Source organism: Adiantum capillus-veneris, chromosome 16 (genome assembly GCF_014529385.1).
Source record: "Adiantum capillus-veneris isolate H3 chromosome 16, ASM1452938v2, whole genome shotgun sequence".
Classification (NCBI taxonomy): domain Eukaryota; kingdom Viridiplantae; phylum Streptophyta; class Polypodiopsida; order Polypodiales; family Pteridaceae; genus Adiantum; species Adiantum capillus-veneris.
The window spans coordinates 5,779,949-5,792,347 of NC_140946.1; the positions used below are offsets into that span (position 1 = coordinate 5,779,949).

General features: G+C 43.0%; 1 protein-coding gene across 1 annotated transcript; it reads left to right on the plus strand.

Moving 5' to 3' along the window:
- Positions 1–1,706: 1,706 nt before the first annotated feature.
- Positions 1,707–2,747, plus strand: LOC147438494 (uncharacterized). The gene has a single exon (XM_086484117.1). It carries the CDS (start codon positions 1,852–1,854, stop codon positions 2,329–2,331), a length of 480 nt encoding a protein of 159 aa, XP_086340243.1. The 5' UTR covers positions 1,707–1,851; the 3' UTR covers positions 2,332–2,747.
- The last annotated feature ends 9,652 nt before the right edge of the window (positions 2,748–12,399 follow it).

The window sequence follows — 12,399 nt, forward strand, 5'->3', positions numbered from 1 at the left end:
CCTGCTCTTGTACACCTTGCTAGGATCATGCTCGTGTAATTCCCAAGGTGTACGTGGTGTGCCAATCAATGAACTATCTACTGAAGAGAGTGGTGGACGCTCTCTCGGTGGTGTGGACGCATTGGTAGAACCGCTACCACAGCAACCACCCCCTCGAAAACGACGTCTACCTCGTCTCAAGGATGAAGCACATGTCGGTGTAGGGGACACACGAGTCCTACGCGTAGGGGCACACTAGACTGAGATGTGGAGCCACTCGATGTAGGGACCACACTAGTTCCGGGCGTAGGGTCGGTTGTAGTAGGTCTCGAGGGACCTGCTTCCCAAAGGTGATGTGCCATCGCGATCTGCTCTGGTGTGAACTGAAACAAAAACGAGCTCATCTGTCCGGGTGACATACCGATCGGAGTGACAAAAAAACTAAAGATAAGAGAGTATGGTTCATGAGTCATCGTCATCGGCCATGACTAATCATACACAAACAACACTCACAAAATACGTTAATTTACAGAAGAAATGCTTAATCAATATAAATAACAAATCCACGAAGCTACTACACAAATGAATGAATCTAAAATGTATTTTAGATCAATAAAAAGAGTTTTACAAAAAAAATCTTAACAAAAATCATTAGTTAATCTCTTATTCTCTATGAGATCTGATGCACCGAAGATGTTTATCTCAATCTGTACTTCTGCATTTTCATTATCGAACTCTATTTCTTCGTCGCTCTTCGCATCAGCTTCAGTATTTGACACTTTAAGTGTCGGGTTACCCCCACCTACGAAGGTTAAGTGTGTGTTTTAATTTCAAAGTTGTAGGTATTTCTCAAAAAGAAACAAGATGAAGACTTCACGATGGCCTCAATAAGGCATCATTTTTTCCTCTAATAAATGATTATTAGAACACATTTGACATGTTAATGGACCTTGTGTTCATGAAAAATGTGTCTCAGCTTAATACTGTGCCGTTTTCAATATCAAAAATGTCAATTGAGAGAGTAAGGGAAAAAGGAGAATTTTTGTCCCAAAATAGAGAAAAATCATATAAAAACTTGAAAAATAAATCAAAATATTAAAAATTTTTGGTAGCAAATTCAAGAAAAAGAGTTTTATATGTTTGAAAAAATGATATTTCTTGAACACTTTAATGGAGAGAGATTAGAGAGAAAGATACACACACATGTTCATTTTCATAATGAAAATATTCAAATGAATATAGTAAAGCATGAAATGACTTGAAATGTCACTTAAAAAAGTTAATGTGAGGATGACCATTTGATGGTGAAAGAATTACACTTTTTTCTCTATCACTTAGCTATGGCCTTCTTTGCCAAAAAGTTGATCATTTTGGAAGGGAAGAGAGAGAGAGAGAGAGAGAGAGAGAGGTGTAAATGCATTGATTGGGAAAGATTGGAGGCGGTTGACCACATAGTCTTACGTAATGCTTGATGTATTGTAATATAGTATAATAGTATAATAGGCTAGCTTGTGAAAGAAGCATGAGAGCTGCTTTCGGGAATTTTGAGAGGCACGTCCGAGTAGCGTGTGCAACTAGCTAGCTGGGTACACTGGAGTATGAGACACATTAAGGGGGTTGGAATGGACGAATGGGAGGTGGTCTAATGCATGCACACAGCAGCCGCTGCAAGGGGGGAAGCCTCAAAGCACGCAGAGGTGCGCGCATTTAAGCGAATGACAGCCTAGCTATCCTGCTTACCACACATCTTCATTAGGTGCAGGCAACGCGGACGTGTAAGCAGGAAGAGGCAAGGCAAAAGACAAAAGTGTCCGGCAGCTCGTCTCTCTCTCTCTCTCTCTCTCTCTCTCTCTCTCTCTGCACAGCGTCACGATGAGGACAAGAATTAGAAGTTTTAGTGCTGGAGTCATCATGTTTTCAGCAGGCGTACTTGTGATGTTGACCGTGATCAGCTGTAGAGCGCTGGGGGCAGCAGGCGCTGTAGTGCAGCGGCGGACGGTGATGGTGGAGGAGGGAAAGAACATGCATATGGGGGAGCGTCGGTGGCTGAAATCGACGGTGCTGCCCGCACTGCTGAAGAAGGAGGGCGGCTGCAACACAGACCCGCACATGTGTGGCGCGCAGAAGGGGAAGGGGAAGCTGCAGATGAAGTGCTGCGACGGGAGTTGCCGCAACGTGCACAGCAACGCGCTGCACTGCGGCGAGTGCAGGCGCCGCTGCCGGCAGGGCCACTCCTGCTGCTCCGCCACCTGCGTCGACCTCAACACGGACCGTGCCAACTGCGGCAGCTGCGCCAACGCCTGCCCTTCCTCTCTCTCCTGCAATCGCGGCCTGTGCGGCTATGACGAATGAATGCATCGATCTATCTAATGGGTATAATGCATACCTATAATATTATAGCTACGTCCCCAATATTTATATATTGTGTGTGCCTCGACCTTGCAATGGGGTTATTCAGAATACTCACCTGAAAAATAATTACAGATGTCGTACACTCACCTTCACTTATGTCATTCTTCCGCGGGCCACACAAGAATTTCCGGCACAGCGCTAGCCATCCTCGTTGATTTTGCTGCCAACAGTTAATTATCATCATGATATTGCAGATCATGATGCATACTTAGGGCTAGTATCACAAACCTACATTATGAGAGTGATCCTGCTCATATTCTCATATTGAATAGTCTCATATTGTATAATTTGTTTGGTCTAATCTTCAATCTTCACACAACCGAATATATCAGCTTGTATTTCGTACAGTTAATTAGAGTAGTCTGCCGAAGCTGCTCTCTAGGGAGCACATCAAACATTTCTTCCTCACTACCCAACACGGGCTACAAAAAGATGCCACCATGTACATTAAAAAGATGCGAGCTCGTGCGATCCACCTACGACAGGTCTCACTCGCTCATACCAACGATTTCGAATGATCAGTCATATACAGTTTCTCAAGCTCACTCACGAGCACACACAGAAACACTCACATTATATCTCTCTCATTTTCCTATTCTACTCTCTATGTATCTATTTATGCATGTAAGTATGTATATATGTGTGCATACAAGTGTGTATGTATATACATGTGCGTGTGTATATGTATATGTATGTGTGTGCCTATTTTTATACATCTTCCCAGAACATACATCACATGCTCTCTCTATAAGACGTAGGTCCACTTCCTGAGGTACTTGTCTTTCATTAGAGTCCCCCCCCCCCCTTCTCTCTCTCTCTCTCTCTCTCTCTCTCTCTCTCTCTCTCTCTCGTCACACACACACACATGCTCTCTCTATAAGACTTAGGTCCACTTCCTTAGGTACTTGTCTTTCATTAGAGCCCCCCCCCCCCCCCCTCCTCCTCTCTCTCTCTCTCTCTCTCTCTCTCACACACACACACACACACACACACACACACACACACACACACACACATGAAGGAGTACGAGCGGAAGTGCGACGCGAGAGAGAGTGCGAAAAGAAGAGCACGACGATATGGTGAACTTGCTCTACTGTAATGTGTAGAGCATAGTGAGTTCTTATTAGGTTTTAACAAAAGAATATGTGTACATACCTGGCGGCCCGCCCACTTACCTGGGCGACCACATTGGGCTTTATACCCCAACAACCTCCCACTTAAAGTCCAATGTGGTACTTTAAGTGTGAGAGAAGCTACTATACAAGCTAATATACAAGAGATGTAGAGAAGTGATGTACTACCCTACACCTAACTGCTTGCGAAAATGCGCAAAGCTCTCTGAGGGAAGTCCTTTTGTAAGTAGATCAGCAGGATTTTCTGTGGTGTGAACTTTGACAAGCTGAAGTTGCTTATCCTCGAGCATTTCCCTGATGAAATGATACTTCACATCCACATGCTTTGTCTTTGAGTGATAAACTGGATTGCGAGCCAATTGTATAGCACTTTGACTATCACAATATAACACAGGCATCTCTTCTTTGATTCCCAAATCTGTTACTAGTCGATTAAGCCAAATTGATTCTTTGCATGCCTCTGCTGCAACATATTCAGCCTCTGTAGTAGACTGAGTAACACAATCTTGTAATCTAGAACGCCATGATACTGCTCCACCAGCCAATGTAAAGACATACCCTGACGTAGACCTTCGGTTGTCTAAGTCACCTGCATAATCTGAGTCTGTAAAACCCTTTACACTTAGCTCCTGACTCCCATAGCATATACGCATACTCTTTGTAGCTTTCAGGTATCTCAATATTCCTTTCACTGCCTCCCAATGTTTCTTGCCTGGGTTTGACATGTATCGACTTACTACTCCCACTGCAAATGCAATGTCTGGGCGAGTGGCAATCATTGCATACATCAAACTACCCACTGCAGATGCATATGGAATCTTATCCATTTCATCCTGTTCTTCCTCAGACACAGGACAATCTTGTTTGCTAAGTTTCACATATGGTGGCAATGGAACACTCAATGCCTTTCCCTTCTCCATATTGAAACGTTGCAAAACCTTGTCAATATACTCTGTTTGAGATAACCAAATCAACTTCTTTGATCTGTCTCTCTCAATGCGCATACCAAGTATATGACTTGCCTCACCCATGTCTTTCATGTCAAACGATTTTGCCATCTTTGACTTCAAAGCTGAAATTTCTTCCAAGTGCTTGCCAGCAATCAACATGTCATCCACATACAAAATAAGGATCGACCAACTACCATCCTTAGCCTTCTTTGTATATAGACAGTGATCGAACTCACTACGTTTGTAGCCTTGAGAAAGCATAAACTTGTGGAATTTATGGTACCATGCCCTTGGTGATTGTTTTAAGCCATAAAGACTCTTTAACAACTGGCATACCCAATCTTCCTTGCCTTTCTCAACAAACCCTTCTGGCTGCTGCATGTAAATTTCCACATCTAAATCACCATGCAAGAACGCTGTCTTGACATCCATTTGGTGCAACACCAAATCTAATATGGCAACCAATGCAGGAAAGCATCTCAATATCTTGACCACCGGAGAGAAGACTTCATCAAAGTCAATGCCTTGTTCTTGCTTAAAGCCCTTGGCAACAAGCCTTGCTTTGTACTTTGGCTGACTATCATGAGCGGTGATCTTATACCGGTAAACCCATTTATAAGGTAGAGCCTTTTTGCCCTGTGGTAATTTAACTAGCTTCCATGTCTTGTTTTTATGCAGAGCTGTCATCTCTGACTGCATGGCCAATTACTAATTCTCGGAGTCCTTCATTTGCACTGCTTCCTTGTAACATGAAGGCTCATTGCAATCAGTCAACATGACATAGTTCATAGATGGAACAAACCTATCAGGAGGTCGCGTGACACGTCCAGATCTACGCACAATAGGTGGCTCAAGCTCAGCCACAACCTGTGGTTCCACTCTATCCTGTCCTTGCTCCTCTTGAGCCCTGACATTTTGTCTTGCACGTGCAGGTCCATCTTCTTGGAAGACAACTCTTCTAATCTCATCAACCCTCTCTGGTTTAGAATGATATTTGGATTCATTAAAGTGAACATCATTGCTGCGGACAACCTTTCTGGATTCGGGATCCCAAAGTCTGTACCCCATCTCACCAGAATTACCATAGCCTAGAAAGATGCACTTTATACTCTTTGGCTCAAGTTTGTTCCTAAATTCCTTTGGAACGTGAGTATATACCTCACAGCCAAAGAATCCGAGATGCTTGTATGAGGGCATTTTGCCTGACCATACCATCTCTGGCACTGAATCCTTCTGCAAAACCTTGCTAGGAGATCTATTTACAAGATGAACAGCTGTTGATACAGCTTCAGCCCAAAACCCATTTGGCAGCTGTGCATTAGACAACATACTTCTGACCTTCTCTTGTATGTTCCTATTCATCCTCTCAGCAACACCATTTTGAGGAGGATTGTAAGGAGCATCAAGTTCACGTTTTATACCTTTTGACTCACAAAAGTCCTGAAAGGCCTTTGAAACATACTCTCCACCATTGTCAGTGCGTAAGCATTTAAGCTTCTTGCCACTCTGATTCTCCACAAGTGTCACAAACGTTTTGAAAACACTAAACGCTTCATCCTTGTGCTTGAGAAAGTAAACCCATACTTTCCTCGAGTAATCATCTATAAATGTCATAAAGTAAGAAGCTCCCCCTAGAGATAGGTTAGGCAAAGGTCCACACAAATCACTATGAACAAGTGCCAACTGTGTATCTCTTCTACTGCTTCTATGCTTATGTGGCTGCTGTGTTTGCTTACCATACAGACAATGTTCATAGAATTCAAAATCATTAAATGAAAAGCTAGGTAAATAACCAGAACGAGACAAGATTTCCATTCCCTTCTTGGACATATGTCCTAACCGGCTATGCCACAAAGAAACATTCGGCTGCTCGGTTACATTGATTACATTTTTAGAGACATTTGATACATAAATCATGTAAAGTCCTCCAGACTTTACTCCATGTGCTACTGTCATAGAACCCTTGGATATCTTCCACATGTTCTGTCCAAAAGTGGTGACGTAGCCAGCATCATCAAGTAAACCTGTGTTGATCAAGCTCTTTGTAATTGCGGGAACATGTCTCACATTCTTCAGCGTGAAAGAAGAGCCATTCTGAAACTTCAATTGAACATCTCCAACACCTAAGATCTCACATGTCTGCCCATTGTCTAACCGAACATGATCTTTAGTGGTCACATAAGAGGTAAACCACTCCTTGTTTGGAGACACATGAAGTGATGCCCCTGAGTCTATAATCCAGTCACTCATTGCATTTCCATCAGATGCTGTAAGAAGAGCTGAGTCCATTGTATTTTTCAAGAAGTAGATGTCTCCTGGCACTAGACTGTCATCCACTGCAACAGTGTTTGTCACATTTATTTCTTGAATCTTCACTGAGGACTTGTTCTTCTCACCATGGTCTTCAACTGTCTCTTTGCCTTTTTCTGCTTTCCATTCTCTGCAGTCTCTTTTCATGTGACCCTTCTTGCCACAATGGTAGCATTCTATGTCACTCTTGCCTTTAGCACTGCGGGACTTGCTACGAGACTGATTTCTCTTTCCACCTTTGTACTTTTCTTTGGTCCTTCCCCTGACAACTAAGGCTGTTCCTTTGCCTTTGTCCATTGTCTTTCTATTGGTTTCTTCAGTAAGCAGACTTCCTTCTACACCTGCTATGTTCAAACCATCTGGAGGTGTAGAATTACTCAAAGCTGTGCGAAAAGTGTCCCAACTTTCCGGCAATGTGATCAACAGGAACATAGCTCTAACAGGTTCATCAAACTTGACACCTTGAGCTGACAACTGACTATAGATTGTGTTGAATTCATTCAGATGATTGGACATAGGGGTCCCTTCTTTCATCTTCAAGTCAACAAGCTTCTTAAGCCAGTATACCTGTGAAGCTGCACTCTGCTTCTCATAAAGATCACTCAGCTTTAACCATGCTTGATAAGCCGACATCTCGTCTGCTACATTGAAGTAAACGCTTTCTGCCAAAGTCAGCATAATGGTAGAAAGTGCTAATTCATCCATTTCGCTCCATTCATCTTCGTCCATATCTTCTGGTTTTATCCCCTTGAGCTTTATAGGTTTTATCTGCTTCTTTTGTACCAACACGTGCCAAAATTGCTTCTTCCACAATGGGAAATTGGTTCCATCCAGCTTCTTGATATTGTAAAGAGCAGTGTCCTGTGATCCAGCCATAGCTACGCTTCACAGTAGTTTACTTTTCTGGGAAAAATTCGGCAGAGTTTCCCCTGTAAACTGATCTCTGAACCAATATCAACCTGTCAAATGAACCAAGAAAGCTTCAGATTCTGCAGAAATTTTGGCAGAGTCTCCTTTGTAAAATGGCTCTGGTGTACTAAAAAAACAGACAAAAAAAAACAGCTCAAAAAACACTGTCTCTCTGACACTATAAACTGCGGGTAAACCTGTGCTGCACCTGTACTGTCTCTGACTGTCCTGTCACTGTCCTATAAGCATAGATTGCGACAATGCCTCAACGGCAGTAAAGCAAAGATGCAATCCCAACTGTCTAACTCACAGTCAATACATCCTAGCTGCCTATCTAAGGGTGCTCGAGGGATCGCTCCAAGACCTGTATCACCGAAAGGATCTCAACATTCGAGAATCCCCCAGCTCAATAAAACCTCACTCGACCCTCAACAAAGGCTGCAGTAAATCTGACAGTACATAGACTTCCCACAAAGTCATACATCCACAAATTTCCCACTATATGCTGTAACTGCTGCGGCGGTTGTTTGCTGCGTGACTCACAGCCAGCAAACCCTCAACAAACATACATCATCTCTGACAATACATCCCATGTGGAAGTACCTCCAATGTCAGGATGAAATCTGGAATATCAAGCAGCAAACACAAGCTACCTGATGAACTAGTGGATGTCGCCTACAATCTGTGTGTAGATGCGCCCGTGTTGTATGTGACACGCCTCCAAGAACTGTGAGCCGTCCTTCGATGTGTAGACAGCGACAAATCAACACTCTGGGAGTGTCGATATCCTCAGCACCTGCAGTCGTAGGCCGAAAACCCCAAATTTGCAGAGTCGGATTTGCACTCGTCGAGACCACGTAGTCGAAAATGGCCTACGCAGACCTTTGTCGAAGCCGAACGGTGGCCGAGATGACCTTCGCCTGTCGAATTTCACTCCAATCTGAGCTGGTGACTCTAGCCTCCTGCAGTGCTGCCCCGAGCCTCGATCTGAGCTCTGATACCAGTTAAAGGAGTACGAGCGAAAGTGCGACGCGAGAGAGAGTGCGAGAAGAAGAGCACGCCGATATGGTGAACTCGCTCTACTGTAATGTGTAGAGCATAGTGAGTTCTTATTAGGTTTTAACAAAAGAATATGTGTACATACTTGGCAGCCCGCCCACTTACCTGGGCGACCACATTGGGCTTTATACCCCAACAACACACACATACATGAGGCGATGCTACCTACGGTAGCAATAATATAGAAAGTGTATACAAAGCCAAGAGCATAATGTATATAAACCAATGATAGGAGAAGCTCAAGAAGAATCCTCTATGGGTCTTTTCTCTATCTCTCTCGAGGCTCCTTATCTCTGGCACTTAGGAAAGTTCATAAGATAAGGAAAACATGTTAGATTATCATGGAGGTGGAATAATGAAATAATCAAAGTAAAATATTATGTTATATAACCAGCTGGAAAGTATAGGTGAAAATTTTTAAAGGTAAATTGCAAAGAAAAAACCTATAGAGAAAATCAAGCAACTTTCTTGGCATAGAGAAAGCATCTACACACTTTATGGATTGGCATTTAAAAAAAACATGAAGTTATAATATCTTTGAAGAATTCAATATATCTATGGCAACGCCAGTCTGTCGGTTACTCGAAAACGCGTCGCGCCTTCGCTTCGGCTGCCCCCTTCGTCCCTTAGAGAGCAAGAATGTATTGGTTGAGTCTACAACGCACTCTTTGGTTGGATCTTCCCGGTTTCTTTGAGATATGCACCATCCTTGTAGCAACTATACTCCTATGATCCCTTCCCACCCTTCTACACCAGTTGATCCATCCTCTCTCTCTCTCTCTCTCTCTCTCTCTCTCTCTCTCAGTCAGAGGGAAGATTCAGCCCTAACATGGTTTTCCATGCATCTTAATGAAGAAGCAACCCCTAGTCTCATTTGCATCTACAGCGAGTTTTGGTGTCTCATCTTCTTGCATAGCTCCACATACATTCCAATCTATTGCCATTCTTGCACCTATGAGCCCATACCAAGTGCCCCATAGGCTCATGGTCAGGTCCCATCCACTCACCCACCCACCATGGTCTACAACATTGCAAAAATTCAATAGATAAGAGCCCTAGCCAGCTTTTCTAGTCCTTATGTAGAGACAGAGAGAGAGAGAGAGAGAGAGAGAGAGCATTCACCATACTCTGTACAAAGAAACCGTTAGATGCCTTGCCAAAAAACTGGTTGTGAATGCGGGCATGGGACAACAGACCCTTGGGAATAGAAAGAAAATTACCATACTCTGTAGAAAGAAACCGTTAGATGCCTTGCCAAAAAACTGGTTGTGAATGCGGGCACGGGACAACAGACCCTTGGGAATAGAAAGAAAATTAGGGGGATAAGAAGAGACTCTCTCTCTCTCTCTCTCTCTCTCTCTCTCTCTCTCTCTCTCTCTCTCTCTCTCTGTGTGTGTGTGTGTGTGTGTCTTGCAATTTCTTTTTAGATGAAATTATCAGTCTTTGTGTGTAGGAAAAAGAGTTGGCAAGAAGATTAGAGGGTTAATGGTGAGATAGTTTTAGTTATTGCCCCTATCGTATGCTTGTTGCCAAATGCCCACCTCCTCAATGCAACCTAAGAAAAATGCGCAAACACACAACACTATAAGCAAAAAATGAAAGATAGCAATGAAGGCAAGTTGCAACCAAGTGAAGCATAGAAGAGAGGATAAATCTTTAAGTTTGACATGCATATGTCTTCACATTTTGTCTCTGAGTGCTCCTCACTCCCTGATCACTCCCCAATCTTCATGTCAAACTTTTGTTAAGTTGCAGCATCAACCTTCTTTTGGTGTAGCCCACTTAGCTATCAAGCTGAGGAGTTCCTTTATATGTCCTTTAGCTAGTAGAAAGGCATGGAACCATATCGACATGCAAGCAAGGGAGCAATGCAAGGCTCTAACAAGATAGAGGCATTAAAATATGAATGATAGTAGGCATCTACCACCCCTCTCGTCAACACAATAGGAAGCTATGGAAGTATGAATCGACGTAGACATGGTCATCAATAGTGTAATTACACTACCAATACCGTGCTACCAACTTACTCCTCAAGCCCCTTGGATAGCCAACTATGCTATGTACCAAGCATTGTGTCTCACTCATAGTGAAGCTCTGGATTGAATGGTTCCCTACGGTGTAATGCCATTTTTTGCTTGATGCCTGCATCGATACTCCTACCACCATTAATAAAGGCACCTCAAAAGACATTTTTGGTTCATGTTAATGTCCATGCACTTGCACATTTACAATACCCTTGCGCCATCACCAGCTTCAAGTATCCCTGAGAAAAACAAATGCCTACAACTCACAACAAACTCTACCACACTGCTTCAAGGCACCCTTCAAAAGTAGCCTCCAATATAGTCCAACCTTAACAATGGTCGTTGATAGCCCTGCTCTTGAGGCAAACAAAGCTCCTTGTCCTGAATGACCTTCGAGACAAAGTAATTATGTATCTCCTCATGTTTATGTCCATTCTCATTGCATACCTTCAAGGCATCGCGATGTTCATGCTTTGATGAATTAAAGCAAGTTTACAATTTCCTTTGCCGCACCCCTTTTGCTTCAGTACCGGCAACACTCAAATGAATCAACATCCTTCATGAGATCGGCCTTCAAGCAATGCTATCGCACACCAAGGCCATTAACCACACTACCTCCATCAAGTTGGCAAGCACATTGGAGCCCGTACTTGTTTGAGAGAGAGAGAGAGAGAGAGAGAGAGAGTTAGAGAGAGAGAGAGAGAGCGGTCTGCAATGTGGAAGCAACACAAGCAATAGAAATCAGGGTGCTTCAGGCAAAAAGAGGCCACCAGGGTGACGATCAAGATGGTCGATAAGATGTCGGAGGCCAACAGCCCATTGCAATTTGCCTCCCTTTTGATCCTTTAGCTTGACTCTTACATCATACATTCTTATATTGGGAGCTTTATCTCCTTCTTTTTTAAAATTTTAACAAAACCCTTCCCTCTTATGTTAGACTCTAAATTTTTTTTAATTATGAAAGTTTTACAGGTTTTCTTCAAGGGAAGCTCAATATCCAGTGTGATACTCTTCCTCACTCTCTCCCTTTCGCTCTCGTTGTTGTGCTCCCTTCTCTCCCCAAATTTCCCCCCTCCCCGGTCCTCTTTTCTCTATGAGCATCTTTGCATCCAATACTTGAGTCATATGTTGATTGGATGTACTTGACTTTGCGCTCATGTAATGTATTGCTACATTTCTTATGTTTTTATCTTTTTCGAAAGATGGATTACTACTAAAAAGTGTTCTTTTGGCAAGCTAAAAATACAGCTAGCGATACATTCTCTCTCTCTCTCTCTCTCTCTCTCTCTCTCTCTCTCTCTCTCTCTCTCTCTCTATTGTTTTTGCTCTCTCTCCTTTGCTCACTCACATCGCCATGCCAGTTGTAATGGAATTGGCCTATTAATTTGAGAGTAGCGAAAATTAGAGAGAGTACTTTTGTGAAATTACTTTGTGAGCATAGCGAGTGAACATAATTGAGGTAGCAACATAAACATAGCATTTAGTTAACTTGGCATGAAGAATACTTTTACAAGAGAGAGAGATTAGAGAACATGACAACAATTGAGGACCGGATTTACCGGATTTATATGGGGCTAACCGGCCCCCCTTCCAATAGGCATTTGTATTATAGTTTCTCCCATC

What these genes read in the sequence shown, in the direction of transcription:
- LOC147438494 (XM_086484117.1), top strand. Translation starts at nt 1,852, where the DNA reads ATGAGGACAAGAATTAGAAGTTTTAGTGCTGGAGTCATCATGTTTTCA.